The 13,036-nt window shown below is 37.2% G+C and overlaps 1 protein-coding gene across 1 annotated transcript in view; it reads left to right on the top strand.

Moving 5' to 3' along the window:
- ABCC9 (ATP binding cassette subfamily C member 9) overlaps nt 1–13,036 on the top strand; it is a 343,621-nt gene that overhangs the window by 42,291 nt on the left and 288,294 nt on the right. Inside the window, 1 exon segment of the mRNA XM_033952235.1 lies at nt 634–800. Coding sequence (XP_033808126.1) covers nt 634–800 — 167 coding nt within the window.

The raw sequence follows: 13,036 nt of genomic DNA, 5'->3' as shown, positions 1-13,036 counted from the left end.
TCTTCCTTAATTACATTCAAGTAAATAATAGAGACTATATTAGGGCGTAATATGTGATGATTCCTATAATCCATTTACCTAGGGTTGCCTGACATCCAGATTTACCTAGACATGACCTCTTTTTAGACATGACGTCTTTTTAGACAACACAGTGACATCATCGTTTCACATCTGCGCAGGTGCCCTCCCGATGTGGCTCTGAGCATGAGGAGGTTGGGGGCTAGGGTGGAACAGGGCATGACTTGGTCAGGGCTGGGTGGAATTGGGCGGGCCTGGGGGCAGGGCCATGAGTCCAGATTTTACGATCGTAAAATCTGGAAACTCTACATTTACCAAGCTTGGCTATGTGTTACTATATATGTTTTTATGCTTCACAAAACATTAGATTGCTGAATATAGAGAGGGCAATAGAGATGGAGAGATAAAGATCCTCAAAGATAATCTTGGTTAGCTACTGATAAGACTTCTCTATTATACGTTGAACAATATTATACGTTGAACAATTTCCAAATTTGTCATCATATCATATAACATGGGCATGGACATTCACTGTTGTAGTCTTACTGGTAGTTGCAATGTTATACATGTAGCTTGAATGATAAAATAATTACAATGTAATATACTTTTTTACAGCACTTTTTCTTTACTGGATACTGGCTTTTATTTCAAAAACCATCAAGCTAGTAAAATACTGTGAGTATGAAGTAGGAGTGTCTCAGCTACGTTTTTGCATTACTGCAACCATGGTCATCCTCTACGGGCTGTTGATGGCAGTGGAGATCAATGTTATTCGAGTTCGGGTATAGTAAATATTATCTCTTTGTTATTTTTTTGTAAAGATTCTGTTTACAGTGAAGAATACTTGTATTGTCATTGCATGTATGTCTAATGCCACTTCTCCAGTTGGATTGTTGTAGGTTTGTAACTTTCATCAAAAATGTTCAATACAGTAAAACCTTGGATTGCAAGTAACTTGGTTTGCAAGTGTTTTACAAGACAAATAAAACATTTTATTAAATTTTAACTTGATATACAAGCAATGTCTTGCAATACAAGTACATACAGTATACACACATCACAACTGAGCCGATGGTTCTCTCTCCGACACTGCAAGAATGCAGTGACTGTTCTAAACAAGCAAAGTCTTGCAATACGAGTACATACAGTATACACGCATCATATCAAACATGGATATTTTTATTACATAGAGTGTTATGGACCCCGACGCGCTTGCAAAAATAGATAATACTAGATCTAATAGATGCTGGCATTGTAAAATAGAAGTAGGGACATTAGATCATTTAATTTTTTTTTGTCCTTGCATAAAAGCCTTTTGGAATTTAATTTGGCCCCAAATTAACATATTACTAGAAAATCATATTGGTCTCTCATATGATACCATATTATTTGGTACTGCAATGAGAACACAAAGTCCAATATCAGCAAACAATAACAAATTGCTTTTAATATTGACAGGAGTTGCCATGCAGCAAATCACACAAAATTGGAAGGATTATACCAAGCTAAATTATACATTCTGGTGGAACTCGGTGTGTCACATTTACAAAATGGAGAAAATATTGGCATTACAACAAGGAAATATAAAAAATTTTAAGAAAATATGGGATCCATTGACAAAATATTCTAAAGATCAGATATCTTAACACATTGATAATAATAATATAGGGTTAGGGAGGGAAATATAGAAATTAATATGAGGAAAAATGAAAAAACAAATAACAGGGGAAAGGGATTCAATATATATGATATGATATTGTACATACAACTATAATTATTATAAACTAAATATTATGCTATTCATTTATTGTAAGAATGAAAATTTTATAAATAAAAAAAAAAAAAAAAAAAACAACTGAGCTGATGGCAGGAGCGTAGTGACTGTTCTAAATGAGCGAGGTCTTGCAATACAAGCACATATAATATTGAGTTTCCATTATTTCTTATGAAGAAATTCGCTTTGATATACGTGTGCTCTGGATTACGAGCATGCTTCTGGAACTAATTATGCTCGCAAACCAAGGTTTTACTGTAATTTTATTTTGCCTATAACAGTGTTTGGCATTATTCCATGTGTCTCTGAATTCAGTTTAACAGTCTAGAGATGAAATACTTAAGAGAAAAAGACAGTAACATGGGTGAAAGAGCCCATTAAACAGGTAGACGTAGCCCTACGCAAGTGTACACCATTATTTGCTGCATTTGTATTGTCTGTTTGGCAGTGTAACATTCAAACATCATCCAAACAATTGTCTTTTCTACAATGGAGAGATAAGACACACCAATATTGGAGCAAACTGATTGAATCCATCATTCTATCTTTCACAGTGGACAGTCTGGTCTCTGGCAAGTATCCAACGGAGGCCAAAGAGCAGATCCATTTCTTATTGCATATTCTCAAAGATAAGTTTTAGCTTCATCAAGATTTATCCAATTTAGCAATTCCCTTCCTTGAGTGGAGAAATGGCTTAGTGGTTAGAGCAATTGCCTCAGTACCCTGAGGTTGTGAATTTGATTCTCACTACAGCACCTCGTGACACTTGGCAAGTCATTTAACACTTCATTGTCCCAGGTACAAAATAAGTACCTGTCTAAAAATACGTAAACTGCTTTGAATGTGTAAAACAACACAGAAAAAGCAGTTTATCAAGTCCCATTCCTATGAGCTTTGGTGCATTTACCACAGGAGAATCACTACTGTGACTTTGTAAAAGAGACCTTAAGAATTTTTTTAGTCTTTATTTATTCATTTTATGACAACAGCAAAATTTAACAGTCAAACTGGAACAGCAACGTAAGCATAAGGATTAGATAAATAAAGCAATGTCAGAGAATTATTACACAAATATACAAAGTTGTATTACTATTTAAAAAGGCTTACCAAATACCTTCAGTCACTATCCGCACTGGACAGAATGCCAGGAAATCAAAATAGTATACATATTAAGTTTTATTACCTATATACAATATTTCTAGCCATTTTATTACATATATACAATATTTCTAGCCATAATCATTGATTAAGTACAGAGTTTGAATTAATACGTTACCGGTTATTACATCATTATTCTGTCACTTTCCATACGATCAGGAGGCTTACTCACAAAATATCATCACACAGCTTGTCAGTAGTGGAAATGTCCTCTCTGCTTTTCTTTCTAGGGGAAACAGTATTTATCCCCCTATCCTTGTGGATTGAGTTAAGTGAATGCCGGGAGGATGTTTACCAATCAATATACTCCTAGCCTGCCTCGTGAACTAATTTCCCATCCCAATGTCGGGAGGATGTTTACTAATTAGTATGTGTTTGCCTCATGAGCTAATTTCCCATCCCTTTCCTTGTGGATTGAGTTAACTGAATGCTTGTGGAATGTTATGTGTTAGCCTGCCTGAGGACCTGCTCAATAGGTGCTGAAAAGTCCTTGCTCGTTCTCATAATACTTGTGTTTTCCCTGTAACAGCTATCATGGATCCTAGGCAGTGTCATTCAATATTAATAATTCTTTCATAACATCCGTTTCACATACGTGTCACATTCGGTCCTTATTGAGTGATACTGCCATAGGATACCATCGTGGTCCGAGTTGGTTTACAGCATAGTCCATAAACCACATAACAATTCCACAAGGACAGAACAAGTACTACTATGGTTAGTAATCTAGTGATGCTTTCGTTCAAATTCCTTATGGACTGATTTATCATAGTATTATAGCTTTTAACTTTCCCAACTTTAAATCCCAATTTGGAACGGAAAAGTTGTTCTCCCAGAATACATTTGTTCTAAATCCTATATCAGGTGTTCAAACATAAGTTTGATTCTGCCAAAGAAGTGTTGACATATTGTGTAAGCATCCTGCAAAGGGTACTATCATTTTTGGTATTATTGGCTCATTAGTCACCACACATATTACGCGTGGTGCTATTTCAATAATATAGTCCATTCACACACATCATATATTATTGATTGTAATTTACAAATTCGCCCTTGCAATGTGGAGTCACAAAATGTTAAAAATTAAATTTAGGTGCCCAGAAAAATTGCTTCTGAGGTTCCCCTAGTATGAGGGGTAACACTACATATTTACACATGAGTATCATTACATTGTATTAAACACGGTCCTCTATATCTGCTCATTTCTAGTGTGTTCATTGCTTTTAATCTGTCTCTTGTTGTCACATTTGCAATGATACATCTGGAGTTAGCGCTGCAAGTGAAGTTATCTTGCTTCCGATTCATTGAAGAATGCTTCCATCTCCATGACGTAACGACCCCTTCTTTAATTGTAATACGTCGCCCGGGGGCAGCGCCTCTTACCCCATACCATATTCCAAGGATTCCAAGGCACACGCATATCTGTAAGTTTCAGAAAACATTATTACTCTCTCAAATAACATTTTTCCTGAGGCATTTTTCCACTCCCGGTTTCATTACAAGGAGTGCCTTATCTTTCCCGATTGCAATCACCTCCGCTGGTTCCGGAGGTCCTTTAGGATTGCTAATCCAGATTTTGGCTATGGACAGTTTCCCAATCGTCAAATTGGGGGTTACATTATCCCTCCACTGCCCATATTTGTCATCTGTAGTTAGTTTTTTAAGGGCCTCTTTCAAAAGTCCATTCATCCATTCAATTAATCCCGCTGCCTGGGGATAATAGGGCATGTGATATACCCATTCAATATTATTTTCCTTAGCATATTCTTTTATCTGCCCTCCCGTAAAATGTATTTGTAAGGGCATACCATAATACTGAATAATCATGTCTAAAGTCCTTAGAGTGCTCCATTGTGACGCAGAAGCACAAGGGAATGCTAATAATAATCTACAGCAGTACACATATATTTACATTTACGACTTTCGGGTAACGGTCCTATGAAACCCATTTGCCAAATCTGGGCTGGCAAATCGCCCCCTGCCCATGTGCCCCATTACCTTATGTGGTACTTCCCGTTCTTGATATGTTGACACACCGGACATTTTCCGATCACATGTTTGATCACATCTATCGTCAAAGGAATCTCTCATTCCTGAGCCCACCTGTAAGTAGCTTTTTCTCCAAGATGTCCACTTTTCTGATGTGTCCAAATGGCTGTACCTTCCAACCATTCTTCCACCTTAGGAATTTCATTAGTAGTTGTTACAGAAATGGTAGCTGCGGCATCTGCTTGGGAATTAAACAATCGTTCCATTGAATCAACAGGCATATGTGCATCTACATGAAATACTGACACTATTGTCTCCTGTACAATTTTTTCTATGTCTTGCCACAATTCTTTACCCCACAGCTAACCAATTATGGGACTTCCACCCCATTAACCATGTAGCAAGACCATTAGCGACCGACCAGGAGTCAGTAAAAAGATATTCCACTCCCCATTTCACTGGGGATTCATGAGCATATACTGGCTTTATGATTTCCAGCTCTTCGTTAGGAATATTAGCTATTTTTTCGTGCAAAGCAGCTACCCCATGCTCACCTATTTTAGCTCTTTGAGAAATGTACCATTTCCATTTAATAATACTTTGTTCCTGAGCATATCCTACTCTATTTGACTTGGGATCAGACATTATCCATTGCATAATTGGAATTTGTGGTCGCAATAGTACTGTATGACCTAAGGTAATCTGTTCGGTCTCAGCCAACGCCCAATAACATGCTAAAAGTTGTTTTTCGAAGGGAATATATACATGTAATTCCACTTCCCCCTCTCTCATGGGCCACAAATCTACAGTGGTCTGTATGGCTTGTTTAGCATTTTCAAAAGCAACCTGCTGTTCTTCTCCCCACATAAACTCATATTTTTTACTAGTTATATTCTTTGGAGTGGGAAAATCTAATATTTTTCGTTTTGCTTTCTCTGTGATTTCCCTAATATCCTCTATTCCACTGAATTCCTAAAAATTTTACCGACGTTGCCGGTCCTTGTATTTTTGTTGGATTTATTTAATTAATAAATCCAACTGCCCTTTCTTAGTTTGTATGTCAATATGTCAAACTCATGTAATTTACTATCTTGCTCTATCTGTACCTCAAGCTGAATTTAGAGTCTGACTTCTTTCCCTTATCCTGCATCTCCAAAATTGAGTCCACAGGTTTTTATTTTGTTTCGGTACGTTCCCCAAACAAACCGGAAACCTTATTTCAGACAATTTGTCTGTGTATCAATCGAACTGCTGAAAAGTCCGCGGCTAGCCTGCTAACAGTGCTGAAGAAAAAAAATTCAGGCTACATCAGGCAAACAGTTCCTTAATTACCTCCATTGTTCTTAACAGCATAGATCTACCCTGCAGAAACTCTTTCAAACTTAAATCAACATACTTAAACTTTCTTTGTTTCCTGAACAGCAAAACAACTTTCAATTAACTTCAAGTACCTTATATTGGCTGATCGGAACTCTAAATAACATAAGGCTGGTAAAGTTTTATCCATAAACCCTTTGGTTCCTTGCTTACATTATTAATTTCATTACAAATTCCTACATTTAAATCCATAATTTGATAATATTTAAGCATATTTTAAATATCGATCCCTGTTTTTGCAACATTCGTAGAATTGCAGACAGATCCCATGCTGTCTCTCTCCTTTTTCTCCCCTTCCCCCTCCCCTCTGCCTAGTGAACAAAGGAGAAACTTAGTATCGAAGGAGGAAAAAGGTGGGGGTGAAAATCCCTCCCTTTGCAGTTCGCTCTTTCAAACAAAGGAACTTTTACTCCAACATCTTATATTTTGTGGCAGTTTTCTAAAGCTTGTACAAGATCATCACCCGATTCATCGGGGCATTTTTCTAAAGCTAGTACAAGATCATCACCCGATTTATCGGGGCATTTTTCTAAAGCTTGTACAAGATCATCACCCGATTCATCGGGGCATTTTTCTAAAGCTTGTACAAGATCATCACCCGATTCATCGGGGCATTTTTCTAAAGCTTGTACAAGATCATCACCCGATTCATCGGGGCATTTTTCTAAAGCTTGTACAAGATCATCACCCGATTCATCGGGGCATTTTTCTAAAGCTTGTACAAGATTAATTGGTTCTGCACTTCCCAGAACCCAGAGCAACTGCATCACCCGATCCATCGGGGCATTTTTATTTCTCTAAACTACATCACCCGATCCATCGGGGCAACTTTTTTTTTTTTTTTTTTCTAAACTTGTACAAGAACAATTGGTTCTGCACTTCCCAGAACCCAGAGCAACCACATCACCTGATTTATCGGGGCAACTACCTCACCCAATTTATCGGGGCATTTTTCTAAACTTGTACAAGATCAATTGGTTCTGCACTTCCCAGAACCTTTTCCCATGACTCTGCTAATCCATGATTATTGGCTAGTTCTTGTGCTATTAAATTATACGATGCCTCGGTCCAGCTGGGCACCTCTATAGGTTCTTTTGAGGATTTCTCTCTCTTCCTGAACATTCCTGTATCACAAGAGCGCTCAGGTTTTCTTTAGAGAAATCCTGCCGACTACGCCAATTAATGTATTACTATTTAAAAAGGCTTACCAAATACCTTCAGTCACTATCCGCACTGGACAGAATGCCAGGAAATCAAAATAGTATACATATTAAGTTTTATTACCTATATACAATATTTCTAGCCATTTTATTACATATATACAATATTTCTAGCCATAATCATTGATTAAGTACAGAGTTTGAATTAATACGTTACCGGTTATTACATCATTATTCTGTCACTTTCCATACGATCAGGAGGCTTACTCACAAAATATCATCACACAGCTTGTCAGTAGTGGAAATGTCCTCTCTGCTTTTCTTTCTAGGGGAAACAGTATTTATCCCCCTATCCTTGTGGATTGAGTTAAGTGAATGCCGGGAGGATGTTTACCAATCAATATACTCCTAGCCTGCCTCGTGAACTAATTTCCCATCCCAATGTCGGGAGGATGTTTACTAATTAGTATGTGTTTGCCTCATGAGCTAATTTCCCATCCCTTTCCTTGTGGATTGAGTTAACTGAATGCTTGTGGAATGTTATGTGTTAGCCTGCCTGAGGACCTGCTCAATAGGTGCTGAAAAGTCCTTGCTCGTTCTCATAATACTTGTGTTTTCCCTGTAACAGCTATCATGGATCCTAGGCAGTGTCATTCAATATTAATAATTCTTTCATAACATCCGTTTCACATACGTGTCACAAAAGTAAAGAGAAATTTTCGGGTGTGTATATTCCAAATTTAGAATATGTAGTAGTTTACCTTTGATTGAACAAGTAAGTTTTTAAAGATTTCCATTTGGAATTAAATTTATGAGATGCTAGCTTTTTTAGCAAGATAAGCCTCAAAGCTGTAAGTTGAACAGACTAAGGGAGAATTCATCAATGAGCACTATGTAAGCTCTAACATGGTTAGTGCATGCTAAATCGCTAAGGGCCAGATTCTGTAAACAGCGCCATTATCAGCGACCAACCCCAAAATGGCTGCCTATCACGTGTCAATCGCGCAACTGCGCTATTTACAGAATTGCAGCTTTCGTCAAAGGTAGTTGCTGGAAATGTAGACCAAGGTTTTAAAAGCCTACATTTCTAGCACCTACATTTGATGAGAATCGCGTCTACGGAGGCACCTTAGAACGTGTGTTGTGAAATATGTTAACAGAACAACCACACTGGAAAGGGAAGATACCTCATTGACCTCACTCCCTCCCCCCCTTTCTAGTTCGGTTGTTCAGTTAGCATACTTCACAACACACGGGGATCTGAGGCACCTTCTCCTTTTGAATAATCAACAATATATTTGAGACACAGTTGTGGGAGAAGAGCTTTTATTGCCATTCCAAAAGAATAAACACATAAAATAAACATAAAAGAGAGGCATTTTTTAATGTGATTAAGTGACTTGACCAGGGTCACAAGAAGCAGTGTGGGTTTGAACCCACAACCTTAGGGTGCTGAGGCTGTAGCTTTAATCATTGCACCATACTCTCCCCACACTACTAATAAACAATTATCAGGAGTTAAGACAGAGGATAAGTATGCAGATTACATTATAAGCACTGTGTAATTTAACTCTAATTTGATATCAAATGTAGAATACATAACAAGACAGAGTTCTGAAAACATTTTGCATGTGAACATTCATATATGAGATGTTTAAAAGAGCCAGTTTCTGAATTACAAGTCCAATAGCTCTTAGAGGATGATGGGTTATCATAATGAGATCTTAGTGGAGTCCAATGTGTTCTATGGGCTAGAAAAAATATAGTTTGTGTAATAGATGCAAATCTGGAAGTTCTCATTTTAGAAGTCCAAATGAGTTCCAGTCAGCATCTGAAAAAGAATGACCTGTATCTTCTTCCTAAACACATTTTAGACCTGATAATTGATTAGGAATATAATTTTTTAAAAGTTTATAAAATTTAGATGCGACACCATAGCAATGTTGGATAAAGTCTAAAGGACGAAAGAGGAATATTGGATTTGTTTAGAGCAGATTTGAGTTGTAATCACTGATAAAACTGAAAATCCTTTCATTGAAATTTGGTTTATAATTTGTTAAAAGTAAACACGAAAGTAGAGCTGCAAAAGATCCCAATCTTAATAATCACATCTATGATGTTAGAATTATCAATAAACTGACTATCTTGGCAGTAGGTTTATATGCAAAAAGATTTATGACCATTGATTAAATGGATGTCCCATTCAATTGACCAACCTTGGCTGTTTGAAATGATTTGAAGGGTGTCTGAGGCCTTTTTCCCTCTTTTTGTATATAAACCTACAGCCAAGATATTCAATTTATTGATATTTCTAACATAGATGTGATTATAAAGATTGGGATCTTTTGCTGCTCTACCTTTGGTGTTTATCTTCTGATTACAGTTTGTAGAGGTTTTTGTCTGTTATTTTTTTTGCATTCATTAAAAGTAAGCCATCTACATTGCTTGTTATATAAGGCACCAATGTCCCAAACATCTTGAATCTGTCAGGTATTCCAAGAAGCTTGTGGTTTTTTAAAAATCAATTAGGATATTGTTGTTATACCATAATGTCAATATAAAGTAGAGGCCCATGGATGTTCTATTTGTTTATCTAATGCTTTAAGAAGTTTATAAGTAGTAAATGTGATGGGATTATGTGAAAACATTTTTAAAGAGCACACACCAGTGAGAGCAAAAGGTGCAGTAAGGTCTGTTTCAAGCTGTACTCATCTTGGTAGAGGAGAATTTTCAGAGATATTAAACCACTCTGAACTTTGTCTTAATATAAATGACATATGATATAAAAGAAGGTCGAGAAAATTAACACCTCCACATTCTTTGGAAGCTTTTAGTTTGATTGAGGTTCTAGAGGTTTTATTAACCCATAAAAACTTAGGGGAAATTCTACAAATGGCGCCTTAAATTAGGCGCTGGTTATTGCCCTTCTAGTACCTAAGGGCCTCTTTTACAAAGCCGCGCTAGCGGCCATGAAGCCCATAGAGATTTAAAGGGCTTCTGGGCTGTTGCCGCGCAGCTTTGTAAAAGAAGCAGTAAGTTAATAGGGAAACACCATTTGAAATGGCAAATAACTCTAAATTTAAAGCGCCTACCGGCGCCTAAAGAAAAGGTACTGGAATCGTGCCTCTGCAGGCACCTACCAGTGCCTAACACCACTATGGGCATGGCTAACGCTGGAAGTGGCGTTAGGCACCATAAAGCATCTATGTAGGTATGATTCAAGTTTCAAGTTTGACCTTTATTTGATGAATCGCTTATAACAATATCTAAGCGATGTACAGTGTTAAAAACCATCAGAATGTGGTAATACATTTAATTTACAAAAGTCACTCAAAAGACAAACAGAATTGAACGAACAGGAGGGGGTGGGAGGGAGGGGGAAAAGTTACAATGTTATTCTTTGTTAGAAATTGACATCAAAGGGAAAGCACATTGGGTAATAATGGGTTAAGATAAGCTAGGAAGAGTATGAGAACCTAAATGACAATGATAGGCCCTGGAAATATAGGCCTGGAAAACCCTGTCATACATTTCTGATGCCTATCTTTCCTGGTGGCACGATTCTCTATATAGCACTGTCATGCGATTGACACACATTCAGTAGCTGCTTTTTAGGTGCTTTTTGGCGCCATATAGAGAATCCAGGCCTTAGTTAAAATTTTCTCCAAAGATTTATAAAAAGAAGGAAAAAAATAATGAAACAATCATCATTTTTAAGGAGTCTAGCCTCCCCCGCCAAGAAAGATGTAAGGGAGACCAGGAAGCTATTACTTCCTTAACTTTGCGGGAAATTCCATTTTAATCTTCAAAGAAATAGACAATTCTGTATCAAAATAGACTCCTAAATATTCAATATTAAAGGTGACCCATTTAAAAGGGTAGTTGGGACTTGAGACATGCTGTGCGAGTGCTGGTTATTTTTGCATACTCAGAGCTTTTCAGATAATTTTTGGTGCATATACAAAAAGGAGGCATAGCCCCTGACGAAACCGAGTGTGAAACGGTTGGGCAGCCGTCGGGCACAAAAGATAAGTGCCTTCCTTTTTTAGCACCTTAAGCACTAAATGCACTTTATATTTATTAAATGTCATTAAATTAAAAAGATTTAAGCACATGTCACTTTACCAAGACCAATGATGAATTACCACCCCAGTAAGGGCATAAAAAATTATTAAGTAGTGCCTCGGGTATTTGAGGTCTGATTAATCAATTTGACTTGATATCAATTTGTTCTTTGGCTCATACAACTATTGTTTGTTTGAACAAATTGTTGTTTTCTTCTACTAAAGTTGGTAGATCATATGATGCTTGTTGCGAATATTTCCCTAGGTTTTATAGGTGAGTTATTTGATCATTTGTCATTACACATGTATTTATGGTGAATGATCAGCACTTGTCACTGTTGGTTTGAACATGGTGGATAATTAATAATCACGGCTCTCTGTCTGGTCATTGTGGACTCACTCAAATCTTTTGTTTCATCATTTAATATGATTTTAATAGCAATGCTTTTTATATACAGTGATGCTTTTGCATGAAATGGAATTGTGACAACAATGTCTTAATGATATACATTGGTTATTTTGGATATGATGTATATGAAATTTGTACCTATTTCTTGATTTTTTGGCTTGTCTTATAAATTAATGTTTTGCATGTGTACTTTTATAGACCCTGGATGCAGGCGGAGATGCCGAAACATGGCCCGTATCAGGTCTTAATTAAAGCACCTCTATTACCTAGTATTTGAAGGCCCTTTGTGCAGATTTCTTAAGGCCATGAAGAAGTTTTACTACAGGGTTTTGAATTAATTGTAGTCTGTGTATTTGATAAGCAGGTAGGCCTATGAGAACAAATTTGCATATCTGAGTTTTGAAAATACCAGAGAATGAAAAATAATGCCTAGGGCCCCTTTTATAAAGCTGCAGTAGTGATGCTGCCGTGGTAAATGTACTGAAGCCCGTTCAATTCCTATGGGCTTTGGTGCATTTACTGCAGTAGTATTACTACTGTGGCTTTATAAAAGGGAACCAAAGGAAGCTAGCCTCTAAGAGGAACAAATTGAATGATTTTAAGTGTGAGGAAGGATGAAGATACTATATTTGAGATATGGGGGTATGAGGATAGAGTTTGGTCCCAAGTGACACCCAGAAATTTTGTTGATGGGGAATATAGAAAAGGGCTATTTTTAATTGTGACATTTGGAACATTTGTACTGAGGGGCTGGGAGTTAAATATTATAGTGACGATTTCACTCGGATTGAGCTTTAGACCATTGTTGGCTAGCCATTCTGCAACTGAGTCCAATTTATCAGAGATTAGGGGGTAACTGGAAGAGCAGCAGGAATGAATTTGGACAAGGAACTAAATGTTGTTGGCCTAGATAAGGGGTTACAGCAACCAAGGATATATTGGAGAATATTGGCCCCAAAATCATATCCTGAGAACTTCTAGAGAGCAGTAGCCAAAGGGAGAGGAAGAGTGGCTTTACATAGTTTGCTATTCCAACTCTTCCTCTCCCTTTGGGTACTGCTGTCTGTGCAGTGCTAGTTACTGTCAA

This window comes from Geotrypetes seraphini, chromosome 7 (assembly GCF_902459505.1).
Source record: "Geotrypetes seraphini chromosome 7, aGeoSer1.1, whole genome shotgun sequence".
Taxonomy (NCBI): domain Eukaryota; kingdom Metazoa; phylum Chordata; class Amphibia; order Gymnophiona; family Dermophiidae; genus Geotrypetes; species Geotrypetes seraphini.
Note: the sequence above shows the minus strand (reverse complement) of the source record. Positions and strands in the feature narration are given on the sequence as shown.